Source organism: Temnothorax americanus, unplaced genomic scaffold (assembly GCF_048541705.1).
Source record: "Temnothorax americanus isolate GAGA-0224 unplaced genomic scaffold, ASM4854170v1 Scaffold9, whole genome shotgun sequence".
Lineage (NCBI taxonomy): Eukaryota > Metazoa > Arthropoda > Insecta > Hymenoptera > Formicidae > Temnothorax > Temnothorax americanus.
The window spans coordinates 3,497,353-3,524,094 of NW_027509812.1; the positions used below are offsets into that span (position 1 = coordinate 3,497,353).

At 42.8% G+C, this 26,742-nt stretch overlaps 1 protein-coding gene across 1 annotated transcript; it reads left to right on the top strand.

Moving 5' to 3' along the window:
- Positions 1 to 26,700, top strand: LOC143907791 (uncharacterized). Its single transcript, XM_077424761.1, is given in 11 exon segments — positions 1 to 874; positions 14,604 to 15,028; positions 16,834 to 17,323; positions 18,410 to 18,977; positions 19,144 to 19,403; positions 19,704 to 19,924; positions 20,250 to 20,387; positions 20,550 to 20,849; positions 21,108 to 21,266; positions 21,453 to 21,468; positions 21,471 to 26,700. Coding segments are annotated over 11 exon segments (2,832 nt in total). The 5' UTR covers positions 1 to 717; the 3' UTR covers positions 21,569 to 26,700.
- Positions 26,701 to 26,742: the final 42 nt, after the last annotated feature.

The window sequence follows — 26,742 nt, forward strand, 5'->3', positions numbered from 1 at the left end:
CGCACTACCGAGTTCACTTACTTGCGGACTCAGTAGCTCACGAGAGGCCGTGCGGTTGAGTTTTCTCGATTCACGGTGCCCGTTCACGGAGGCGCTCTCGACATAACTGTAAATCCATCAAGTGAGGGAAGTGATAGACGCGTGATGGACCCCAGCGCCGGAGCACGCGGATACCGGTCGGATATCCAGTGTTTCGGTCTCGAGTGACACTCCAATCACGTATCGGGGACCGAGTCAGCTGGCCCCTGTTTTTTCGCGACGCCGATGAACCTCTCGCGCGCGACCATTAAATCCATCGTCGGAATTTTTTTGCAAGAAAAGTCTCTGTCCGTACAGGTCCGTCCCAAAATCCGACATAGAATTATCCTGCGTTGATCTCCACGCCGATCCTTGTGAATAATCGCTCGTCGGCGTGAAAAAGGGACAGGGACAGGTAACAATGAATCATCGTGACCGAAACCACAACAGGTGGATTTGATACAAGTTCGTCGTTGATCGTTTATTCGCCGTTCGTTTACCGAGTACTCTCGAGTATGACACTGTTGTGTACAAGACCGTACTGACGTGTTTTGCTTCGCACCAGACGCGTTCTTGCTCGTTGTGCCACGACCGCGATCTTGACTACACCGCGGAGCAGGGGAGCAGCTCACTTACCACTTCGATGTAGTGGTAGTGCAAAGTGACAACGTAGTGCATCGCTCCCGACGTCAAGTCACGATGCCAAAGATCTTTCTGATCAAGAACCGACTGCATCAGCAGCAGTTGCGGTTACTGGAGTCGCAGCATCTCAGCAAAAGTCCGCCTCTCGGTAGTGGCAAGGACAGCCCGCTTGGCAGCTCGGAGCCATTGAGCCTCATCGTTAACAAGGACCAATGTAAAGTGATTTCCGATTAAAACAGAACCGGCGTAATTTCGGCGATTTTAGTTTCGTACACTTGTGTTAAATTAACGGCATAACGTCCATCTTCCCTTGCGCTATGGGAAGTAGAACTCGTCGAAATTATACCGGTTCTATTTAAATTGTTTCTTGAAGTTAGTATATATTTAAAATTATGTTTGCCATAGTTTTCTAATTGACAACTTTTTTGGTCAGTTTAAAGTACATTTTTTCCTAGCAAATATTTGCATCGTTCTATTTTTTTTTTAATTTTTTAATACGTCCGTGAATGGGTTTAAAATCAGAATTCTGTCGAAATAAAGTTGACTTCATGTTTGGACTTTCTTTACGCAGAGGTAAAATAAATTAATTGAAATGGCACTGTCACAGCATAATCAAATTGAACCAATTAATTCAATCGAGCGAATTATGGAGCGCGTAATGTTATCTTATAATTATCGATATAATCATATTTCGGTCTCGCGTTATGAATTTTTGCATATGCACTCACGAGAGAGATAATGATCTCCGAAGTGCGTATTAAATCGCGGCGAAGATTTTCGCGTACCTATATATACGACGCATTCATTACGAGGATAAATGGAGAATGCATTAATAAGGCACAAGACAATTATCTTCATCTTTTCGGTGCTGTATCGTACGCAGCAATTTGATATGTCGATTATCGGATCGTTATGGAGTCGCGTAAGCCGCTGCCGTGTAAAATTAAGATACCGATCTCGACAGTTTAATCCACAATATGCAGGCCGTCGATAAAGCGGAACGACCGGGGCGCACAAGTGCAACTCTGTGGCTTCTCTCTCTCTCTCTCTCGTCGGGTACCCTCTTTACGACGTACCTGCCGAACAAGAAAGCAAATAAAAGAGCGGGAGAGGGAGAAAAAGCGTCTTAAAATGTTACACTTCTGCCGCAGGTGCGATCGTATTTTTGGCTACAGGTGCGATTGCAATTTGTGTACCTCGGTTCCGGGCGTTATCGCGCGCAACGCATTTGCCAAGTTTTTTTACTTACGTGAATCGCATTATGCTAATTACTCGCGTGTACATATTTTTGGCTCATTATGCGGTCTCCGCGAATTCGACAGTTCACGATAGCGACCCTTCTTTTCGATCGCGTTCGAGTAAAAAATAACCGGGCGTTATCTCTCTTAATGATTCGCGACACCCTTCTCTCGGCGGCTGCTGCGTCGCGCACGGGAACACTTTATCTCGTCGTAATATTCCTCAATGGTAATTCATTTGCCGCACGTTTTTTATCGTATGGCCTGACATAATCAGCCGATTAGAATATGGAAGAAAAAAAGAGATTTCTCGTCGCCGATCTGCCGCTGGATGCTTAGTAACGGTGACCTTTGACAGTCGACGAACTTGTCCGCGTATACCTGTGCACGCCACGTGCAGTTAATTATATGAGTTGCCACTTTGTGTACGAACGCCGCGCGCGATTGCATAATGACGTTTACGTCGTACGAACGGTTTCGTCGAAAACAACGGTCATCCTTCCGCGCGTCAGCCGCGCCGATGAGGAACGGTATAGTGAGTGAACGGTCGTAAAGTACAATTGCAATTTGTCCGTGTCGCGGATGTGTATATACACGACGATCCGCCTATCGACGCAGTTGCTCCAAGGTCGACCGAGTTTGCGACATACCGCAGAGAATTTCGGAAAGGGAGTTTACTCCGTGAGCAACAATTGGCGCAATTGGTATTAACGAGATTTGTCACGATATTACTTTTACGATACATCGTTTACCTGCGTCGCAACGTCCCCAAATGCACTTATCGTTATCGTTGGTCGTTACGTGCGTAATGACTTTTTCGTCGTTCTCAATGGCCGTAAAGATAAACCGAGGTTTGACTAATTTGCGTGAAAATCGCGTGCCTCGGCGAGTCGTCGCTGCACAGTTTAGTTACATAATTCACTGCTGATTTTTCGTTCGGGCCTATTAGTCCTCGGGCGATGGTCTAGTCGAGGTCGATCACGGGTGGTACTTTTACAACGGTATAGTGAGTAGTAGGTGGAGGCCGAATGTAGTCCTAAAACTGGTTTAGGAAAGTGACCGGGGCGGCTCCTCCTTTATTCCTTTTCTCTTTTTTGTGCGTTCTCTCGCTCTCCCGTCACTTCTCTCCTCGTCTCCCTACTTCTGATTCTTGTTTTGCGTCAGGTTCCTGCGCTCACGAGACCACGAATGATGCGCAAAACGCGGTGTCGATGGCCTGTTACTGGTTCTGTACGATCACCGTTGTCGCAGGTGCACGAATTACTCTAGCTTTCTCTCTCTCTCTCTGTTTCTTTTTTTCCTTTTCTCTTGGCCAGTGTTTATCATTAATTATATATGTTAATGAAACATTTATATTACACGGAAGCGATTTCAGCTTAATTTACAATTAGCGTCATTCCGAGAGCTCCGGCTGCCTCGATACTTCGTTACAATCTCTATTTTTTTTCCTCGAGGCGCGTGACCGATGCAGCCGTTCAATTAATGCGACGGCGTCCAATCAAGTGATTCATCGCCCCTCGAATTTAACGGCTCGCGTATAAAGCGACTCATTAGACACACGTCGCTTAGAGCCCTTTCGTTCGTGCGGCAAGCGCGGCTAGCCCGTCGCGATGATAAACATCGTTATCCTTGACGGGAAGAGAAGAAGATTCATGCGCGTGCATCGCCAGTCGGGAGATCGTCGATATACGTTACGTAAACATCTCTCCGCGTATCGCGCGTACGGAGTATTAGCTTTTATTTGCATTTTCCGCGTTGCCGATCAAATGGAATCCGGGCTGACGCGAGATCGTAATGGTACGCCGCGCGCGCCGCTCGTATAACGTTTCCTGCGCTACAGCAGCGAGCTGAGCGAGCGGCGATGGACGGTCGACGCGCGTGTATACAGTCCGGACTCCGGTGCACGGTGCGCCGCGCCGGACCAGAGACTTCGATGCTCGCCTAAGCGATGCGTCGCGCCGTCGCGTCAGGCGAAGATAACATTTTTCTCCTTCCGACGATTCTCGTTCACTCGGAACGTTCCCGCGCGTTTATACGTTCGTGCACGTTGTTAAAGGAGCGTTACATTAAAGATTCGTATCTTCCTTTTTGCTGAAAGTTTCTGCTTCGTACGAAGCGACTAAATACTGTAGTTCAATATAATTTCAAAGAAATATTTAGCGATTGTTAGATATTTTTCGAAACATATTTCTTCAATTTTCAAATTCAATGGTATAAAGTTTTGCGGAATTATGCTTTTTTAGAATCGACCGATTCGTATAGCTTCCTGTGTTTCTATTACGAATCTAAATATTGAAGGATTTTCTCTGTTTTTCGGACATCTTTTGACGATAGGTATCCTGCTATTACATCAATTTTTCCGTTTCTCTCATTTTTTCTCAATGTTGCGTATTTAATGTAAGTATGATATGTAGAACCGACTTACGTGGCGTATATATATAACTATCTTATAATCGCTCGAACTTGGACGTGTCTCTTATTCATGGCCGCGACCTTAAAACGGCTAGGCGACAGGTTACTCTTATCGTGAATGTTGATGAGTTTCGTAGCTGGTATTTGGCAATGGAGTACCTCCCGTTAGAGCCGTAGGAACCTTCGGTTTCGCGCGAAAGTTGCGCAACGCGACTCGCAGCTTAAGCCCGAGCCCGCTGTCAGTGATCTCCGCGACGGCCAAGGCGACCGTGCCGGCATTAGAATCTCGCCGTGGCATGCAGCGGCGAGAAATAGTGGGGAACGAATAGAAGGACGTAAGCCGACCGAGAGTCACCGACTAGAAATTCAACACGGTGTATACATATACGGAACTCTTCTCGCGTTCCCCGACGATCTTATCGAAAAGCGACTGAATTCACGCAAATCTGCGCTATTAAATTTGAACCTTTTACTCTCGCGTCATCTCTCTTTCTCAAATATGTGTCATATAAATTAAGGAATGTACCTGCGTTTCCTAAACTATCTACATTCCTATTTAAATATGGAAAACATATTTTAAGATAATTTGTTTTAAATATTAATGTACAATACGTTAGCATAACTATTTTTCAATTTCATTATATTTAAAAAGGTGAAGGGTGATGTATCTATAATAGAAGTTTATTCCGTAAAAGATCCACATGAATGATTCTTTACCCTGGAATATCTTACATAGTATCACGCATATTCATGCACGAATGCTAATCAAATGCGATCAGTTTCTTTTAATTTTAATTTATTTACCGCGAACACACTCGACAATTAAGATAAACGGGAACTCACAGCCGGATTTCTGAGAACTGTTTACATTTCCCGATCGCGCAAATTCTCCGTAAACATTTTATAATTCTCACGACCGGATACGCGACCTGCACAGTGCACATTTTTCATTTTCTAAACGACGTACCACTTTCAGCGGGCGTCATGCAACTCTTTCTCGGATTATTTATCCGCGCTTATACGATCCTAGCTAACCACTAGAATTTTAGAATGCGCGTTTCGAGCCGGTCGTTCCTCGATCGCAACGTCACTTTGTACGAAGCCTGTGGCGACGCGGTGCGTTTTATGCAATTGCGGTGCGACGCACGCTCATTCCACTTAGCCGATGGCCGCGCCAAAAGAGGATCGCACCGCGCACTGTCGCCGTGCGCGTGGAATGCGTTAAATTCGACGCGACCGACGTAGGGAGCTAGCCAGGGTCGGCGCGATATGTCGCGTAAAACTGGCCGCTATTAAACTCGTAGAATAACATTATACGACCAACTGTAGTACCGAACACGTTCGTTATTATCATTGTTTGAAAAAATCATCAGAGTCACGCTACATCTCCGGCGTTTTTTTTCCAAGTTACATATATGTTTAATTAAAAGAACAATCATTGCCATAACGTCCCTTTGTCGTGAAATTAACATTTATTACACGCACACACACCGTATTTTGAGAAAAATTATTTTCATTCTTGAATTAATTAAACAAAATTAATTTCTGATTTTCATCAAAATGTTACGAGGGAAAATCAATGTTTCTTCTAAAATCGAATCTTCCATAATTTGTACTAGGTATTGATTATTACTGTCTATTACGTCAATTTGAATTTATAAAATTCTAATAAATCCTTGTCCTAAAACTATCAAAATCAATACTTTCCTAACGGTGCCAGTCTGTTACTCAATAGCGTTCAAGTAAAAGTATGTAAATTCAGTCTTTTTTAACCTTGACATTTTGGTATCAACTATTTGGTATCAACTGTTAAACGTTAATCAGGTAATATATCGGATACGCGAAAGCAACGCGAGCTTAAAGTTAAAAGTTAAGTCAGATCGTAATTTCGCTATTGCAAGGATCATCCAGCGATTTTACTGACTGTGACTGGAAATTCCGATGCAACGTTTCGCGTATGCGGGGGAAAAAAAAAGAAATATTCCCCTAAAAGAGAAGCCGTTAACGGTGTTGATGCATCGTACGTATGTACCGCGCGCTATAGATAAATACTGTTACATCCAGTGCACATACGAGCTTTAACTGTCGTTGACACGCAGGTAATCGCGCTCAGTGACGCGCACCTGTTGCAAAGGCTAGTACACCAGGATGTGCAGTCATTGCGACGAATTACAATGCATCGCCCGTAAGCCTCGCGATGCGCGCATGCATGTCTAATCGTACGCGCGCGCGCGCGTGTGTGTGTGTACGCGCCTGTTCGCATAGGGGTACGGGTCTTCGCGATACCGTGACGTACGTTGAAAAAGGAGGCGTGAAATTAAATATCCGACAAATTTCATACGTTTCTTTTCGCGTACAGTTACCAAACATTAGGTACGCCACAGAAACGTAACTAATTTATTCCGATTTAGGCACTAGATTTCATTGGCCTGCGAGGGAACGATTGGTGTACTTTTTTTTAATTTAAGCTACGTACGTATAGCTTGATTTAAAAGACCGCTTCTAATAGCAATTCCCGATCTTCGAATTCTCTCCGTGCACGTGATATCATTTTGAAATTGCGCACCTACGTCTTACGCGTTTTAGGTGAAAATTTTGCGAGGTTTAAATCGGTCCCACACACGAACGTGAATACGTCCCTGAGGCTAAACGTAAATCTTGTGGAACACCCCGCAGACACGTACGCCGAGGTCCACCGATTGAAACGACACCGGACTTCTCGCCACGCGCGGGGGAACAGGTTCGACTCGTCGTCGAAAGCGCCGCGAGCAGGTACACCTCGGTGCGTACGCCATCGTCGTCATCGTCGTCGTAGTTGGTGCACACACATACGCAACACACCCCGCATACAGAGGACGATGAGTGTACACGGCGGTGGCGACGGCGGTGGCAGCTAATGGCGCAAGAGGGCCGTGACCGAAATTCTTTCCGAACAAGGGGGCCAAGTGCAAAAGAAAAGAACGTTCAGCGCGATAAATCTCCGCTCTACACTAGACGCTAGCGAATCGGCACGATCGCTCCGCGACGGTGAATTAACGCGAGCATGACTATTACGGAATAATAGCGTCCAGCGCTACTCTCGTCGTGGAAAATCGTTACATTGTAATCTCGATGTCGATTACCAAGCGTGGGTAGAACCTCGAACGCGAAAGTTTCTTCTCTGTCGGTGATGAAAAAGTTAATTTCAATCGTCGACTGCATAGTTTGCACTCTTTCCCTAATTATTGCAATCCTTTTTTAATCCCTGCTTGTTTATATTATAAATATTGCGATTTTAATCCCGCCCGAGTTCTCAAAGTTTTGGAAAAGAAGCAAAGCTGTATTAAAAGTCGATTGCAAAAAAACGAAATTAAAACGAGCGTGCTGCAAATCGAAACACATGCACTCTTGGATATATTTTTATTTATTTATCAAGAAATTTTAATTTTTTAAAGAATTTTAGTTTTTTAATTATATTTAATACGATTGCTGATGAAAAAACGAGCAACTTTTCGCATCAACCTGATGAATAATTTTGACCTTTGTTCCTGCATAATTGCACGAGCTATTATTTTCAAATAATGGCATAGTCTGTGGTCTAGTGCTCTAACAACGACTAACCGAATGACACCGCTCAGTCGCGACGATTTTGCCACGGTCTCTGATCCCGTCTGTTTGGAAAAAATCCGGATTGAAATACCACGAATGAGAGACTGCCAAGGTGGTTTTACCGCTGCCATTTGCCCTGCTGTTCCGATTAGAGGGGAAATTACTAACCGCACTGCCTTATAAATTAATATCTAACTGCTTAGAACGAAATTAATCACGGATGCAATTAATACGATTATCGATCGAATCATTTTCTTAGTTTGACAAATATAAGTCGGTAACGCTCGTGATTTATATGCATTTAATTATCTTAGATTTTTCACATTTCTACTCGAACGAGACTTAAATCGATTTATAATTTCTAAGATAATTGGACGCTCATTACGTAATATGAATGTAAAAATGGCGTTATACAAGCGACGTTGAATTATGCGAATAGTTGCGTATCCATTTGAAATTGGTACACTGATCGCAGGTTTTTTCATCACGTTTGCAAAATGGTCATCAGTAAGATTTCTCTGGGGACCGCCAGACAATTGGAACAATTTCGTTGTGCAAGGATAATTGCGCCACGAACAAAAGTCTTCGATGGATGCGACTTTGAATTTCGTCGACATGACATAATGATTCCCAGTATATATTTTGAAATACACTATAAAAAAAACAGAGTTTAGTTCGAATTTCTGTAGTACCAAGGTATTTCTAACAATCGTGAAAATGAGGAACAAGAATTATCAATAACGCGGGTATTTCCCATGCAGATTTTCTCGATTGCCGCAAAAAGCTTGGGAACAATATGTGGTCGAGAATTATCGGGCAGTCTCGATTCACTTCGTCACATTTCATCGCGGTGTATCGGTGTCGCGATACTTAAACGAACAAAAAATACCGGCACTTTCTTTCATTCCCTAAGAGCCAAGCGTTGTGTCTCGACGTTGTTGTGCGATCTCCGGCATTACGGCGACACGCTCGACCGGCCACGTCGGAGTTGCACCGGTCTTCCCCCACTGATCTTCTCCTCCTCCTCTTACCTCTCCCTTCGTTCCTGACCCTCTGGCGCAAAATGCAGCAACCGATGATTTTTTTCGTTCACGATTTTTCACCGAGTGCGCCAAGGTCGAGTGAGAAATGCTGTCGTCGTCGTCGTCGTCGTCGGCCAACACTTCGATCTTCCGGCGCTCGACCGTAGAAAGGACTCTCTGAAGCGTGGCGTTACCAAGCCCAGTATAGATGTGCGTTTGCTTGCACGTGTATATGTGTGCCTCGTAGCTTCTAGGAAGTGCAGAACTCGTATGCGCGATGCATTACTCGCAATTCGATGCATTCGTTCCGCTGGCAGGATCGAGCTGACGGGAATCGCGAAGAAGAACGCGATCGTGCGTGCGATCGGCGCGAGTGATTCATTTGCGATTATCGAGATCGATAAGAACGAAATGCTTTGGGAGCATCTATAATTTGGGAACGACAAACTATAAGTCGCGAGCCGACAATTTGCTTTCAAAATTAAGCCCGCGAAATGTTAAGAGCATAAATTAAACATTATTAAGTCACGTAATAGAGTAAATGCTGCAAGAACAGCATATCCTAATGTTGAAAATCTGAATGGCTAATGGAATGGCTCTAATGGAAATATCAATTTGAAACAATGTTGGTGTATTTATAAAATAATTTCTCTTTTACATTCTAACAGTAAATAACACTTAAACAACCTAAACAGCAATTTATCTTTTATACTGTACGTCTTTAGATTACATACTAACAATAAGTTACGTACGCCGTAAGAAAAGTATATTAAAAGCCGCACACTTATGTATATTATACTTGCATCTCGAATATAAATCATGTGATTTTTACACTTGTTCACGTAATTTTGTATACTTTCTTTGTGATGTGGGAAAAATGTAAGAATAGGATATAAAAGAAATATGTAAAATTACATGAACGGTAAACGCAAAAATCACACGAAAATGTATACACAATTACATCACAAGTCGTGATTTTTACACTTATTCGCATAATTTTACATATTTTTTTTACAGTGTGGTTAGATACTCTAGATAAAAGCACTCGAATTACTGTATCAGCCCTTTAAAGACCCTTTTTACACGAACAATATCTCTCGGAGTTTACATGTTAATATCTAATTACGATTATGTGGCATTTGTATAATTCCTGTCGAAGCGCACGACGTGCTAATACGGTCTTGCTGTTTTCGCGGAGGAATCGTCGGCGTCGTTTTTGCTGCGCGAAACGCAGATTGCTCCGAACATGGAAGCGCGAGGATTTCGCGCAGGGCGGAGGAAATACGCGCGCGTGCTCGCGCGCACCGCACGTGCCTATTACGTAAAGCGACCAAGTGGCCGCGTATACGGTGTCACCTTGCTGTCCGCGCGCGACGACGACGACGACGACTCGACCCACGCGCAGTACCGCTACGCAAACGCTACGCAGATACCGCGCGTGGAGGCTCGCGCGAGACTGTGCATACGGGACGTCGCACTTTCTCGCGATCGCGGACGCATCGGCTCGGATTCCGGGGCGATCTTGCCGTTGCGTCCTTGTCTGGAATCTCATTGCGCTTAAAAGTGCCGATTCGACTCGACACGTCGCTACAATCTTAGATCATCTTAGAATGACGCGATGATATCGACCCAATGATCATCAGATTCACATCATCAGAGGAGAGGAAGGAGAAAAGATTTCGGAGAACAAAAAGGGAGCGTAAAGAAACTTTGGGAAATTTTTTAGAAAGATTTTACAGTATACACGGATGTATAAACGGATTAGTAGTGAGCGTAGTATTTCTTCTGCAAGCTTAGCGGAAAAGGGAAAATAAATCGAGATGTTCGAGAGGAGCGTCTCGAGATCGAAGCGCGAGATTCGAGAAAACCTGCCATGCATTAAAGCAGCCTGGGTCGCGACCGGGTTCAGGCGGAGATCCTGTTGCGAGTTCTCTCGCCCGGCCCGGCGCGCGGCGCGGACGATGCATCGTCAGCATCGTCAGCATCGTCAGGCCTTACACCTTCGTTGCCGTTGTAATATCTGCTCGATCGAACGAAACGGCGCGGCTTAGCCGACCTACTTGCGGCCGACCGCTCCCTGCTCTCGAGTCCTTTTTTCAGGTTTTTCCTTTCCTTTCCTTTCGGCTAACACACCGCGGAACGGCAACTCGCGCCTTCGCCATTTACGTTGCCGTATATATCGCGCTTATCTGCATACAGACCAGAAACAATGTGTCGGATGATGAAGTAATCGAGGCGTTCCATTATATATACATATATTGTGCGCATATATATATATACACATCTTGCGCGGGATTTACGAGTCGCCGTAAACGTCAAAAGGCGAGTGTTTTATCGTTAGTCTTGAGAAACTGCCGTAAACGTTGATAGCTGAAGACTCGGACTCGTATTCCAAACCCTGTATTCGACGCTGAAGGTATTACAGCCTCGATATACTCTCCGAATCGTTACAATGTCGAGTGCGATTCTCGCGCGTGTTTGTAAGCGCGGTTTGGAGTTAAATTGGAATTAAAAATGTGATTTTTTTTTTACTTTAACTTGGCGTCGTGGATAAAGAATTTTTCACCCGGACATTAGACGAACGCCGATACGCGACGAAAGGCAGAGTCAAGGATGCAGAAGTCACGCTAAACGTGGCCCCAGGGTAGATTCGACAAGCGTCTTGGTCGTAATGGCAACGACCTCGAGGCCTCGCATAGATCAGGAAGTGTACTCCGCTCGTTCCAGCACGCGCTCCCTGGGTTTCGCATTGGGAATTGTGAGGATTCAGTCGTTGCGTCCGAGTCCGGGCATCGATCTTCTCCGCTCGATCGCTCTCGAGGCACTACGTTCCGCGGGCGAGCTCATTCGTCTCAACACCCTTTCGATATGGCTGGCAACTACAACGTCGTCTATCTAAGGGAACGGAGTCGCGACGTCTTCAAAACTTTTAACGATACAATATATCTCGCGCTCCCGTTTATACCTTCTCATATTTTGTCGAATGTTTTTATATTTTAGCGTCAAAAGTGCTTATTGATCATAAGAATGAGGGAAATAATTATTAAAAAAAAAAAAACGAAACCACTTATAAATTTCTTCTAATTTTTCTGACTGGATATAATTAAAAAGCACGAAGGAGATATTATCGTTAATTATAAAATCGACTCGGATTGCAGTAGACCGATTTACCGGAATTTTCTCGCCGTTCGATTCTCCTGGTCGATCTCTCCTCCTCGTCTTCTTCGCTCCGCGAGCAAGCCCGTTCCTCTCGATTCCGACTCGATGTACCGGTTCTCATTTCATTTTCTTTCTCTTTCTCGCTGTCCGAAGGGGAAAGAGAAGCGAAAGGAAAAATGAGAAAGAGAGAGAGAGAGAGAGAGAAAGAGGGAGATAGCGCGGAACAAACGGGGAACAGGCGAAGAAAACCGGACGGGGAACGAGCACGACGGAGAATCGGGGTGGGAGAGAGAGAAAGAGAGAGAGAAAGAGAGAGAGAGAGAGAGAGAGAGAGAGAGTCGAAGATAGGCAGAGGCGTACATCGGTACCCCGGTCACGACGATTGCGCCGCAGGTATTTATAGCGCGGCCGAACCTGTTAGGGGGATTTGGTCAGAGGAACTCACGCACGCACGCATGCACGCATGTATGCACGCGGCGCGGTTCCCTCCATCGAAGGTTGCCCGACGAACGGAACCGCCATTTTGGTGCCTCCGCCGTGGCTGTTACCTTCGGGGGTTCGAGCCGTGACGCAAGAGATTGCGCAAAAGATGTCGTTAGGCGCCTCGTCTAACTCGTAATTTCGAGGTCGGGATCGCCGCCGGTTGATTTCGATCTCAGGGACGAGTCTTTCGAGAAGATCGAGAAAAGATCGTCCTCCCCGAGGACGCCCCGGGCGTCTGGGGATTTAAATTCCACGCTCGGTCTACTCCGACCATTCCGAATTTCGACGGGGTGCCTTGAGCTTTTAGTGGCTCTGTTTACAAACTCGTTAATTTCTTAACACCCCCATATTTCTGATAATTTCAACGTTAAGATCTTTTGGTATTTATACGCTGCTTTTTCTCTTGATGATATAATGTTAAATAGAAATTATAATTTATGAAAAAAGAAATATAAATCGCGAGCACCCACACAAAGTTTAATGGCCTCTTATTAATACACGATAGTTTTTAAAGAACGAAAGAACGCCAAGATATATGACAATAGTATCGTCGAAGAGTGACTGGACGACGAGTCTTTTCTTCCTTCAATATATTTTCCATAATGACCTCAGAGTAAAATGCCGCGCAGGTAGTTTCCTGGTTACCGCCAACGATATGATTATGCAGTGTCCTCGTGTCCGTCGAAAAGCACTCGACGAGTCTCGAAAATCGAGAGACTATATGTGCACTGCACACTCAATAACAGATCACCTTTATAATCTAAAAATACGCTGCGACGAAAAAAAATTATACAAAAAACTGCTGTTATTAAACATCAATCGATATTGCCGACGATGAATCTACAGATTCCTCATCTTCGTTTGCATTGGGAACGATTTCGTGATGTAAAATCATTTATCATAGGAAATACATTAATTTCGATGTCATAACTGAAGATGATCGAGGATATCGAGCGGCCCTTGAAATATATTCGCTTTGAAAGAAATATCAGCGAGAGGAGACAATCGGTACCGCAATCGGTTATCATTCGCTAATTAAAGACAGTTACTTGCCGGTGTACTCTGAGAAATGCTCGAGGAGAAAAGCGGGATATCACGTACTCGCGCGAAGGACGAAGCGACCGTAGTGGCTATACGGTACCTGCGAATCTTCAAGGTTGCTCGTAAATTCAGGCACCGTGAGCAGCGGGCCAAACCGCCAACCAACGGTTATGACCGTCATCGTCGTCACCGTCGTCGTTGTCCCGGTTGTCCGTGCATTACGTATGCCGAGTCCCGATTGACTAGCATATATACTTACGTATATCGAGATTCAATCCCTGTCTCATTTTGCGTCGCAAGTCGGCGTTCGTATACGAATCCGTGTAGGATCGTAAATCCGTGTCGCGCGTTAAGTGCTAAGTCGTGCGAACCTTGAAATAGGAAGCTCGCTCAAATTCCAACGATTCCGTGCTTATTGTACCGCACCGAAGAAAATTGTAAGAAAACTGACAGAAGCAAGGTTGTGACACAGCAAAGCGAGGCATTTCTGCGAAAATGCCTCTGTACTCTTACCAAAATTGTCTTTGCGGTCTTTGTTTATTTTTCCAGAATTTTTTAATTGAATTGTGATAAATATAATTTACTTTATACTGATCAAAGATATTAATGTTTAATAAATACAGGTTTAGGTAATAATTATTTTTTTTCTAGAATATATTTGTATGATGTGTACCAAACATTTTTTTATCACAAGTAGCTCCAGATCTTACTTAACTGTCATATTAGTATATTTTATTAATGAAAGAGAAATCAGATACAAATCCTCAACACAATCTATTTAATCGAATTAATTATTAGCATACTAAAAAATTCATTTTGACGTACAGTTGATGAATAACAAGACAAAATTCCTACGAGCTTTTTTTCTTAACTCGATATGGCTCACAATTGATGAGAAGTTTCAGCAAATAATAGTTTTGTTGGCACAATACTCATGAAATGTTAATGGAAACATTATATTTTAATGGAAAAATCATTTTTTTCTTTTTTTCAACAATAGATCGCGACAAGACTGATGATGATCGTGCGACGACTCCCGAATCCCTTCGCAGCAGCAGTCCGGCTCCATCGCCGTCGCCGCCGCACCCGGCGAGCAATGCGACTAGTCCGCAGCCGAGAAGATTCATCTCCAGCATCCTCGGCGGCGATGTGCCGTACGGCAGCCGACGCCACGTGCTCACTCGGGCAGAGCGAAAAGAGTATAGCAGCCCGCCAATAGCCTCGGACGATCCACCACAGTTCCTGTCCAAATCGGAGAAGATCGCGTTGCCAAGGCCGAAAACACCGCCGAAAACACCCCGTGTCGAGCCGCCCACAAGGGTTTCGGTTATCCAGAGGGTGCCGCCGCAAAGCACCTCCAGGAAAGAAGAGAATAAGATCGAGATCGAGAGAATCGATCCGATACAGACCCCCGAACCGGAACAGGTAAACTAGGCATATCGCGAAAATAAAAAATTATGTTCAAGGCTTTGCTAAATGAGGATTTTTCGTGAATAGCGCATCGTGTTTGGAATAATCATACATTTACGCATGTTTACGCTTTTTTCAACTAATAAAATAAGCTAACTCACGTTCGACTGTATGGCAACGGCAACGATTTTGTACATTGCACGTCAGTGGATTAAAACGTTTTATATATCGCGGTTATTGAAAAGTAACGAATCTTGATGATAATAAAAGTATGCTTAAGACATTTAAGTACGTCCGAGGTAGCACAGAAGTCTGTTATTAGGCTGATTCAGTCACGCTTCGTTAATTTCGACAGGATTTCGTAAACCTCCTCGTAATGCCTCATACATTATGTATAGCGACAAAGCAGACAAAGAAGGGTGAGCAAAATTTTGCACGGTATTATGCACAACATTATTTAACGTGCGGTCTGTCGAGTAGTTTCTTGCAATTTTGCATGCTGTCGTTTTTCATATTGAAGTACGAAAGCTCGTAAATTCTACGAAAATTTGCGCCATAATTCACAGTAATTTCGCATGTGAATGTACATCTTACGAGGAGAAGGAAATAGAAGAATGTAAAAACTAAAAATCTGTCCGTTAGGAATTTAGGAATGGATCCGATTTTATATCGAAAGTTAAGAACATTGTGGTATTCAGATACGATGTTTCAGTTTGAAAAATGTCTATTTAGAAAACTTAATATCAATATCTAGCAAAAAGGAAAAAATGGAGAATTGGGATAATTACGTAAAAGAATAATCAAAAGAAAGCGATTAAGAAAACGGTAGCGAGAAAGTAAGAGAGAGACAGAAATAATCATTACTCGGAAAGAGACTGCAACGCCAGAAAGAGAAGGGAAAGGGAATGGGTAAAAGAAGAGGATGAAAAAGGGAGATGATGAAAAAATCGACAAATATGCGGGGAAGAAAAGAGTAGCGAAGAGACTAACTGCAATTTACTAATCTTCGACTGTTACGTACGTGATGTGCAATAATACTGACAAATCATTACATCTTTTTACTTTTACTGCATTCACCGTTACTCCCTCTCACGTTATTTTTTACGCTTCTGTCGATTGAAATTAGTTAATCTGTCTTATATCTATATATCTAATAAATGTTAGTATTCTTTTTTTTATATAAGAAAATCGAATGGATGTTTGATAATGATACGTAGTTAATTAAGTTTTGGTTATTAATTAAGAATTATAGTTTATTCAAAATTGGTATTTTACATTTTGTTATGTATATAATTAAAAATATTGCGTACCTAATTTATAAAATACTTAAATTCTTCTTTTCGTTATAGTTCGTTTCGTCAAATAATACATGAATGACCACATACGCATATAAAATGGAAATAGATAGAAGACATAAGTATGTATTTAAAATTATCAATTGTTTATATTCAGTTTTCTTGCAATTATTTCTTTATTCTCTTCTATATATATTCTTGTTGAATTTTATTTTTATCTATATGTCTAGTTCTAACAAAATTTTTCTTTTTTCTTTTAACAGTGCATAACATCCCATCAATACAATCTCATCTTTTAATATCTTATTGTGTGCTTTTAAAAGAGAAAGAGAGTGAGAGAGAGAGAGAGAGAGAGAGAGAGAGAGAGAGAGTGTGTGTGTGTGTGTAAAAAAAAGCAAAACATTGAGCGATAAAAAGAAAAGTGTACCGATACACATGGGTTTTTCGAACGATTAAAAAAGAAAAAAAGAAAAAATTAAGATATGGCGCATGATGTCGGTGAGTTAATATTAACGACAATTCTAGGATCAACCCATAGACTATGCGGTGCCGAAACGAAAGGAGGAGGACGAGGAGAAATGTCGCGAGGGCGCGATGGTGTCGCGCAGCCCCAGCACCTCGATCTCGAAGTCTCTGCTGGCCGTCAAACTCTCCGGGTCTCAGATAGTGCAGGCGGCCGCGGGACATGGCAGATCCTCGAATTCGGGCAGTTCTTCCGGCGGCGGTGGCGGTGCCAACAATTCCTCACCGTCGTCGAACGGCGGTGGCGGCGGCGGCGGTGGTGCTATGATCGGGGGATGCGGTAACGGAGCGATGATCGGTAGCGGTGGTAGCGGCGGCGGCGGTGCTCTGGGCGGGGGAGCTGGTGCGGGCGGCATGCCTCCCGGTGGAAACGGGGGTCGTGGCAACTACGGGCCAAGTTCGCCGCCGACGGGATCCCTGCCGCCGTTCTACGAGTCTCTGAAGGGTGGCAACAACCTCGCGAACTTCGCCAATCAGTACAACAGCTCTCAAGGTACACGGGCGCACGTTGCTTTTCTCACTTTTACTCGTATCTCTCATGTCAAGAAGACACGAACGATTTCGGCTCTTTATCTACTCGTTATCTCATCGAACTTCCTAATGATACACGATTCATTAGAAATATGTATACAATTCATTGCGAGATTGATTCTAACATTGACGAATGCATTTCTGATTTTTCCAAACGTAACGTTTTTTTATTACATTTGTTTAATTAAGTACATATTAACTAATTAACTTATTAAAATAATAAGAGATAGAGTTATCTGTGGCTATTTTATTTTATTGTTAGCTAAAGCTACTAAATTCTAGAATTAAATTTCTCGTTTATTACAATAACTCTCTGCCATCCTGTATGGCCTCATGTCAGTTGACAGTGTTTATTTTGTTTAGCCATCGAGGTAGACAATAAAATAGGACGTTTCAGTAGATCGAGATATTGTTTACATTCTTTATTTCCAAATAATTCACGCGAGATTGTGGCCGATCCAGTCAGTTCTAATTTGAGTGTTCAGCGTGCGACTCAGTAAATCTTGTCTTTTATTCATGTCTCCGTACGAAATCGTAATCGTACGTCCCACGCTTGGAAAAGTCGTATTTCGAGTTATCTCGTGCATTATTTTTTGTTGCTATTACCTTCTCGTTTTATACATGTATAATTTGTTCCATATTTGGTATTATTTGTACAAGGTTTTATATCGCGCAATTAAATTATTATGGCACCTGCCTTCGGAAGTTCTGGAATTTGTGATGCAAACTTCCATTATTCAGATATTAATATCCAGAATTCGGAATTGCAAGGTATCATTATTTGACGAAAAAGATGCTTTTAAGCAAATTTAAGACGTTATTCTACATTCATATCCCACTTCAAATAATCAATTATTTCAAATTATCATAGTCACGATACTCGTCCTTGGAAATCTGGCTCCTGTAGTGCACAAATTATCGTGGAATATAGAATATATAATTTTCGATAAATCTGAAAGAATACGTTGTGCACATGCACGCAAGCTTATTAAGTTAAAATTCATGACTTTTTCAGGACAATCTTTAATCGTCCGTGCCATTGTTTCAGGGAACGCGTATCTCACACCTTTGACGGCCGTCGGGATCGAATGCGACACTGGGCAACAAGATAACTCTCAGCACGCGCAGTACAACGCGCAAGAGGGCAAACAATACTCTCTTCTTCAGAATGTCTGCGCGAACGTTTGTGCGTCCTACGGTCTGAATTTTAAGGAAGAGGAAGAAGATCTAGCGGGCTACAAAATTCAGCCGAATGACCTGCTGTCCACTCAATATGGCACCTACGATGTCACCGATACAGGCATGATGGTAGACATGGTAACAGGTACCATGGTGGTGGATCCGCTACAGTTCACCGCAGCAACCTTGACCTTCAACTCGCCGTCTGATCACACGGCGCTCCTCGAGACTCTCAACGATGCGGCGGATCTTCTGTTGCCCAGGCTGCAGACCGAGGACGGCAGTAGCGATCTCCTGGAGGAGTCGCTACACTCGCCTGCCTCGACCGGCAGCAGTGGGATCGGTCAAGACGCCGGTCAGATGACCACTCCCGTTGAGCCTAGCGTCGATCCTTTCCCCGAGCATAGCATGGCCTTGACCAGAGGCTTTGACACGAGGTGAGCTCGCTCTTAGCTATCGTGAGAAACGCTCGCGCTTGTCGATTAACCAACACTTTGTACATTCGCCGTTTACTTTTATCGTAATCGTGGTCGAGTTTGAAAGCCGATCGTAAATTTCAATCACGGTATAGAATAACGATGGATCGCGTGCCCTTTTTCTTAGACACTATACGACTCCGCAACACTTCAACGCGTCCAAGCTCGCGGGATTGAGCTACGCGGCCGGTGAGACGAGCTATCAGTCGCTTCAAAAGGAACGTCCAGAGCTCGGATTGCATGTAAACCAAAATCATCAGCATCAGCAGGAACAGCAGTTGCAGATTCAGGTGCAGCTGCAGCAGCAGAAGCAACAGGCTACGTCGCCGCACCAACAACAGCAACAGCATCAGAGTCTTCTGAGTCCCGGATTGAATTTCAATAATGGTGAATTATCACGATTGCTCTTATATTTTCGTGTGACTATTACCGAACCAACATTAAAATTAACGTTGAAACACAAAGAAGTTTTTATAGATAGTAATCTGAATTTAAAATTATGTCAATTTAATAGATTTTGAAATATTATGTTTAAATTTATAGTTATATCGAAGATCTTAAAAGATTTAAAAAAAAAAAATCGTATAAAGTGGTACACTTTTTCGCTAACAGAACATTTTTAATTTATTGATTTAGGACTAAGAAGGAATAATAGCGCGTTAATGGTTCGGTTTCTTAATCTCAAAGGTTTAGAGATAGACTCCGGGAGCAGCGTAGGCGGAAGTTTACCCAGCCCCGGCACTGCGAGCTGTTCCTTGGACGGCGCCTCGACCGGCACTTCACCGTCGTGCGGACTGGGAGAACACGCGCATAGTCCAGTTGTGTCACCCACCACAGTCGCAGCTCAAGCCGCCGGATCGGTAAACGAACCGCCGCTCTCGCAACGGGTCGGTGTACTTCAACAAAGGGTAAGCTACCCAAATTGATCCAGGCAAAAGCATATCTCTCCGCAATATTACCGCCCGGAAATGGGATCGAGTTGATGACACTTCAGTGTGTCGTCCACGATATGATCTACGGGTTCCTCGAAGCCTTCGATTCGATCGAATTGTTCGAGTAGATCAGTTCCAATCGTGAAATCGGTATATGTACGATAAGGAGTGGATTGTTAATTCCCACTCTCACGCGTATTATGCAATGCTCAGTCAATTTGAGTGCTTCATCCGATGTTATCTTTTCTAATTGTCATGAAAAACGCAGCGAGAGTTAACGTGTCTTCTCATCGGTTCGTAGCTGGGTTTACCGAGCGATTGTCAGCTAGAATTTGTTAATGGTGGTCACGGCATAAAGAATCCTCTAGCCATCGAGGGTCAGAGACAGGCGGCAGCTACTCGAGATGAGGAAAGAACTAATCGCACTCCGCCTAGCAAGGTAATGCTGCTTGCGAAGGATTGCGTTAGGTCTGCGCAATTGTCATTACTAGAGATATGACTGTGACATAACGAATCCATCGTATCGAATCGTTAAGTCGACGCCGCGAGATTACAAGGAGTACGTTATAGCGTACTTACTCTTCGATCTTTTGCTCAATAGGACGACGATCCCAGTCGCTTCACCTGTCGCGTGTGCAGCAAAAACTTCAGCCTTCAGCGGCTTCTTAATCGTCACATGAAGTGTCACAGTGACGTGAAACGTTACTTGTGTACATTCTGCGGGAAGGGCTTCAACGATACGTTTGATCTCAAGAGGCATACACGCACGCACACAGGTGTGCGACCCTACAAGTGCTTCCTCTGCGAGAAGAGTTTCACGCAACGGTGCTCACTGGAGAGTCACGGCCAGAAAGTTCACGGAGTTCAGCATCAGTACGCGTATAAGGAGCGACGCGCTAAGGTAAACTATTCATAGAAGACACGGTCTTGAAGAAAAAAAGCGCGAATAAGTTGGCTTTCTCTCTTTTTAATAAATTTAACTTTATTAATAAATTTATTAATAAATTTAATTAAAAATAAATAAATTTAAAAATTTAATAATTAAAGCAATATTTTACATGTATTATTCTAAGACTCTCGATATGATTTTTATATAATTTTATAGATTTATGTGAGTATATTTTAATTTGTTATCCGCATGAATATGTCTGTTCGATAGATGTACGTCTGTGAAGAATGCGGACATACGACGCATGAGCCTGAGGTGCATTATCTTCACCTGAAGGAGCAGCATCCTTATAGTCCGGCGTTACTGAAGTTCTACGACAAGCGGCACTTCAAGTTCACCAATAGTAACTTCGCCAATATGTTGCTCCAGGTGGGCACAGACTCCGCATAGACGCGATATTAAATATTGAGTCTCGTGTTAGGTAGAAGATAGGGTAGACCTGTTGATTAATCGACGGTCTGATGTAGGGAGGCTTCGATACTCGAACGAACAAAACAAAATACATAGCGCGGTATGCAAGAACACGAAATTGTTCTTGTTGACGTAACTCTTCAGGGTGGCCTGTTACAACGGGCTCGCGGAATACGGACAGCTGCGGCCTCGCGGAGCGACGAGAGACGGCCTCGAAGAGCAGCGGCGCGGCGCATCAACAGACCACGACTAGCTTCTAAATCCGTCGAGAACGAGAGTCCGGGCGAGAGATAAAGGAATAAAAAGAGAGAAAAAGAGAGATTGATCACGCGTTCGTTCTTCAATAGAGCAGACGAAGGGAGAGACGTTTCGCGCGTAAAGTACCTGCAAGTGGCTCCCATTGCGGTGACACTGGAATAAACATCGAAGTCCGGCGACAGGATCCGATTGAGGGATCGTGTGGGATCTGCGAACAATTAGTTCCTGCCGCCTTACATTCGGTAGAGGAGACAGAGGACGAGGAGAGGAAGAGGCGAAAGAAGAATAAGAGTAAGGGAAGATCTTCACGCGCAGCTACGATGACCGCGAAGTCGCGTACACGGTATTTCTCTTGTATTTCATTTCGCCGATATGTGGAGACGAAGTACGATTAAGCTTGCGCACATTATTGTTTCTTTCTTTCTGTCCGGTTCGGTAAGAAAGAGATTACCGCTTTACGAAGAAGAAAGACAGATGCTCGAAAAGAAGTACTGTCGTAGCGTTAGTTGCGGCGTTTGACAAAATGCAGCTTTATTAATGAAACTTCATTAATAATGCGCCTAGGAGTTCTAATGACAGCGCGTCGGGTTCTCAAATTCCAACGATCGTTCTGCCAGGTGAAAACAATTCCAACTTGCCCGTTGCGACGCTACGAAATCTCGCTTCTATCCATTCTATCGGGGACAGTGTCTCGAATTTCTTTCTTAAATGTTCTTAGAGCGTTTCTTTTTGTAGGTGCATTTTTAGCTACGTAACAGATTAATTTAAAGAAATCCTAGAACTGATAATGGATTACAGGAGGATGCATGGGATACAGACGCATGTATGCGTATGCACACACAAACACATACCAACACACATACATACATATCCTGTTACACACAATCACAAATGTAGATCTTAGGTGATAAATATCAATATCGTGGACCAGAGGCGCGCGCGACATCGAGCAGACCCAAAGACTCGGATAGAACGTTTCAGGAATGCCGATCGCGTCCTCGGCGAGCGTGCCGAGGCGGGAGTAGAGTGCGATCACACGGAAGACTTTTTTTTTCTCAGAGATGTACGGCGAGTTACGTTGCTTTTCGACTCGATGGGCGAAATGGGGTTCTTGACGTCGCGATCGCCAGGGGATTCCTTCGATCGCGGCCTTCATCCTGAAGCCTCAATTGTCCTCGATCGTTCGAGGCACCGGAATCGAAGGGATTCGCGTCGTCCAACACCGGGTGCCGCGAAAGCGGGGCGAGATCACGTCGGTGAAGTGACTCTGCGCCGTACCATCGTAGAAATAAAACTTGGCGCTACCGACGTTATAGCGGAATAATTGTCGAAGGATAATTAAAACAAACGCTCTCCCGTGCCGTTAATCACGATTGACGATTTTATTATCGAGATTCGATTTTAAAATCAATTTTCGGCTTCGAGGGAAATGTTCCAAGTTGATATTTGTTACAGCAAACCGATACACCGGTGTATCGTTTTAGATAAAAACTTCAGCTTTTATTATCCTCACTTTTTATTATTTTTCTAAACGCCGGTAGTGTATATCTATATATATATATAAAATACATACCTACATATACCTATACAGTACTCGTGTAAGTTCCCAACCGAAGTGCACTTTGGGTAATCTGTGATATGATAAGAGTAACAAGACAATCCACTCACTCCTCCATGCACCGGATTTCGCTTTTCCGCTCTCTTACGCTTGTGGTTTTTTTTTCTTCTTCTTCTTCTTTCAGGATCAGGTAGAAGGGTAGGTAAGGGTAAGAGGAGGGCACGCATCGTCGTATACACACTCCACACACACATATACACATAGCACACATTTACACACAAAACGGGATTTCGTGCAATTCTGAAGGTGGCAGTACTTGGATCGGGTGACCGATATACTTAGTCCGCTCGATTCCCTCCGTCGCGGAATTGTCCTGCGGGGAAATAACATACGAGTTCTGAAGCTAAAGATGCTCAAAGACGGTTGTTCGGCGAGCGGCGCTAGTTAATCTCTCGGGACCAGAAGATTAATCCTTTGAAACGCGGCGGTCGCGACGCACAACTCCTTTTTCCTTTCCTTTTTTTAGGCAATATTTTTTCATCCGCCTGCCGGCTCCCATCGCTGCGTCACATTTCGTTGGCGTAACAATTGAGAAATTTTTATCTTTAAACGATAAGGCTACCTACGTCTTCATTACTTCAGAGTTTAGTCTTTTGTATTTATTTGTACTATAGGTCACATATCTTATTATAGAGTAACTAATGTACATATGTATATAGGCTTGTTTACGCTGGCATGCACGTGATTCGAAATGCGCTTGTCAAAGGGTTAGAAAGGGCCGTTGGCGAACATGACCTCGAAAGCATTGTCCTTCAACTTTCGGGCGAGCGCGAGAAAGTATGAGGCTTCGTAAACGCCCCATGTGTCATTTATTTTTAGAACATGCATTTTTAGGAAATTGAAAATGATGATAGTATATATTATTTGTGGCTTGTCAAATGATGATAATACATGTTATTTGTAAATTGCAAATGCCTATCTACGGAATCTGATAAAAGCTAAACAAGCGATAAACAAAGGAATTTGATCTTCTTCTTTATTTATTTATATTTTTTAAAAATGTGTGTGTGTACATCGTACATTGTAAGACGGCGTCGCCTTCCTACCTGAAGAGAGCCGCGTCCGAGTCAAATAATAGATCAAATAATGATATCTATTATTTGACTCGGACCTGGGCATTTATGATGCCACGGCGCCGTGTACATGAAAAAGTATACAAAATTTACACAATATTATTATTAGACTACCAAGATTCAGTCCGGACCGTAAATGGCGTTTTTCTCTCTAATTTATTATATATCATGTCGATGTCGCGTATCTCGTTCCATTTATTATTATTGATTAACATTTTAATTTGAAACGGAAGACGCGTGAAAGAGAGAGAAGTTCTGGCAATATAATTTCCAGGTAACTCGCTCATGGCAACTTGACATAAAGTTGCCAACGCTTCTGCTGGACGATGATATATTTATTTTACCGCGTTTCTTGGGCGATTGATAACGTCCTAAGTGGAACGATTAAAAACGTGCTCACTGCACGATAAAAATTCCAATTGTATTATATAGTTAAAAATGCGGAAAAATTTACTTGTATTTAAGATTAAATTATATTCGTCATCCTTGGCTCGTACGAGACGCGCCCGCCCGATAATTAACGCGTTCAGAGGGTTTGATAATCTTAATCGAATGATGTAAATACGCCGTATAGGATTTTAAGCAGACTACCGATATATATTTAATTCTCACATATATTCATGTATTCGTTCTTAAGCCCGCGGTTGCCTCGGCGCGGGCGTTGATGCCCCGCCGCGTGAGACGCTCAACCTTGTTGTAAATAGTCTTCATTCCGGCGGCGGAAACGGGTACCGATTAGTCCGCGATCGTTAGCATCTTGCTTACGACAGTAATATACATAACAACGTATTTGTACAGCAAATGTGCGAGAACTGGGCAGGGGGACCAGCACGGTTTTTCTGTACTTATACTCGAGGATAACAGTACTTGTCGCGCACTGTCAATCACAAGTTAATACGTTGCGTATTATTATCATCATATTATTTTATTACTATTATTATTATTATTATTAACATTATATTTTTAAACGATAACGCTATCTATGTTTCCATTACTATTTAATTTACGCTCAGTATTGTCGCAAATAATAGCACTTTACACATCTTCAGCAAATTTATCGATTTGACTATCAACATAATTATTATCACCCCTTCACTCCGTTGTTACTTCGATATTTGCAAACGCTATTAATTTTCTGAGACGTTCAACTTTTCATCCGTAGTTAATAATTTGTCATTATTATTATTATTATTTTTATTTTTATTATATCATTATTATATTATTATTACATGCGCTGAATAATAAATTTAATTATTGATTCTAAAATTATTTTAATATTATAGATAGTTCTGCACATATGCAGAATATACAGCCCGATGCGGAGTGCTTCTCAATTATATATGAATACTTCAATCTCGAAAATAAGAGTCGAAAATAAGAGAAATAATAATATATGAGTGTAGATTGTTTATGCTTTATCTTCAGAATTGTAATAAAAATTAGAGAAAATAAGATTATTATTAGATATTTCAAAGTGCCATTCGAAATAACGTATTACAATTGTAATATATGTGAATGTTTTAATTATATTATTTTATTTCGAATTCCATTTTGAAATATATCTGTATTTGCTGATTGAAGTATTGGCGTATAATTATAAATCAGTCCGTATAATATTTATCAGATTGTCCGGTTGCAGAAGCAATTTGCAGAACATACGAAGGTTAAAGATTATGAATGAGAAACAGCTGGCGTAGTGTGCAATTTGCCCAATCTATTAGGTATTTAGGTATCCAATAGTTACTGATTATTTTATATAGGTAATCATGCTATACAGAGTTTGAAAAAACCTTTCAGCTTTAAAATTCTTCACATATAAATGCACATATTTTTTTTTAAACCGTCGAAAATCAGACTGATTTAAACAAAATCATCTTAAGCAATATAGAATGTAGACAACATTTCTATGCAGCGGGATAAAATACTTTTTCCTCCTGGGTTGAGCAAACTGGACACTGTTAGGGCGAGCTATTAACGTGCGATTGCAAACCGAGTGTGTGATGGTATGCGTGGATATCATTGTTCGTATGAGAGTATACGTGCGGATTTGTACGGCGTGTATCACAGCCTTTAGCTATACTTTCGGCATTTTATAGACAAAATAGATATTGGAGTTTTGAAGAGGAGAATGTAGAAAGTGCAGCTAAAATGGACGGATTTTAACGTTCCACGTGCTGTGCCGTGTCGTTGGCGATTTTGTAAATTCTATTAGAGCGCGACTGCGTTACCCGGACATTGGTGTCTACTTATTAGAGATCGTTATTAATTGTAGCTAAACAGTAAAACGTGGTTACGCGCTCTTATATGTTTGCAAGAGGTAATAAAAATTAATATTATGTATGCACTCCATACACAAGTACCTGTTTGATATATTTCGAGCTCGATCATGGCGCGCTTAACAATCACACTTCGCGTTGCTCTTACGTAATATCTCTCTTATGTATATGGATGGGTTGCAATCTCCCGAAACTGCTCCGCTACTTTC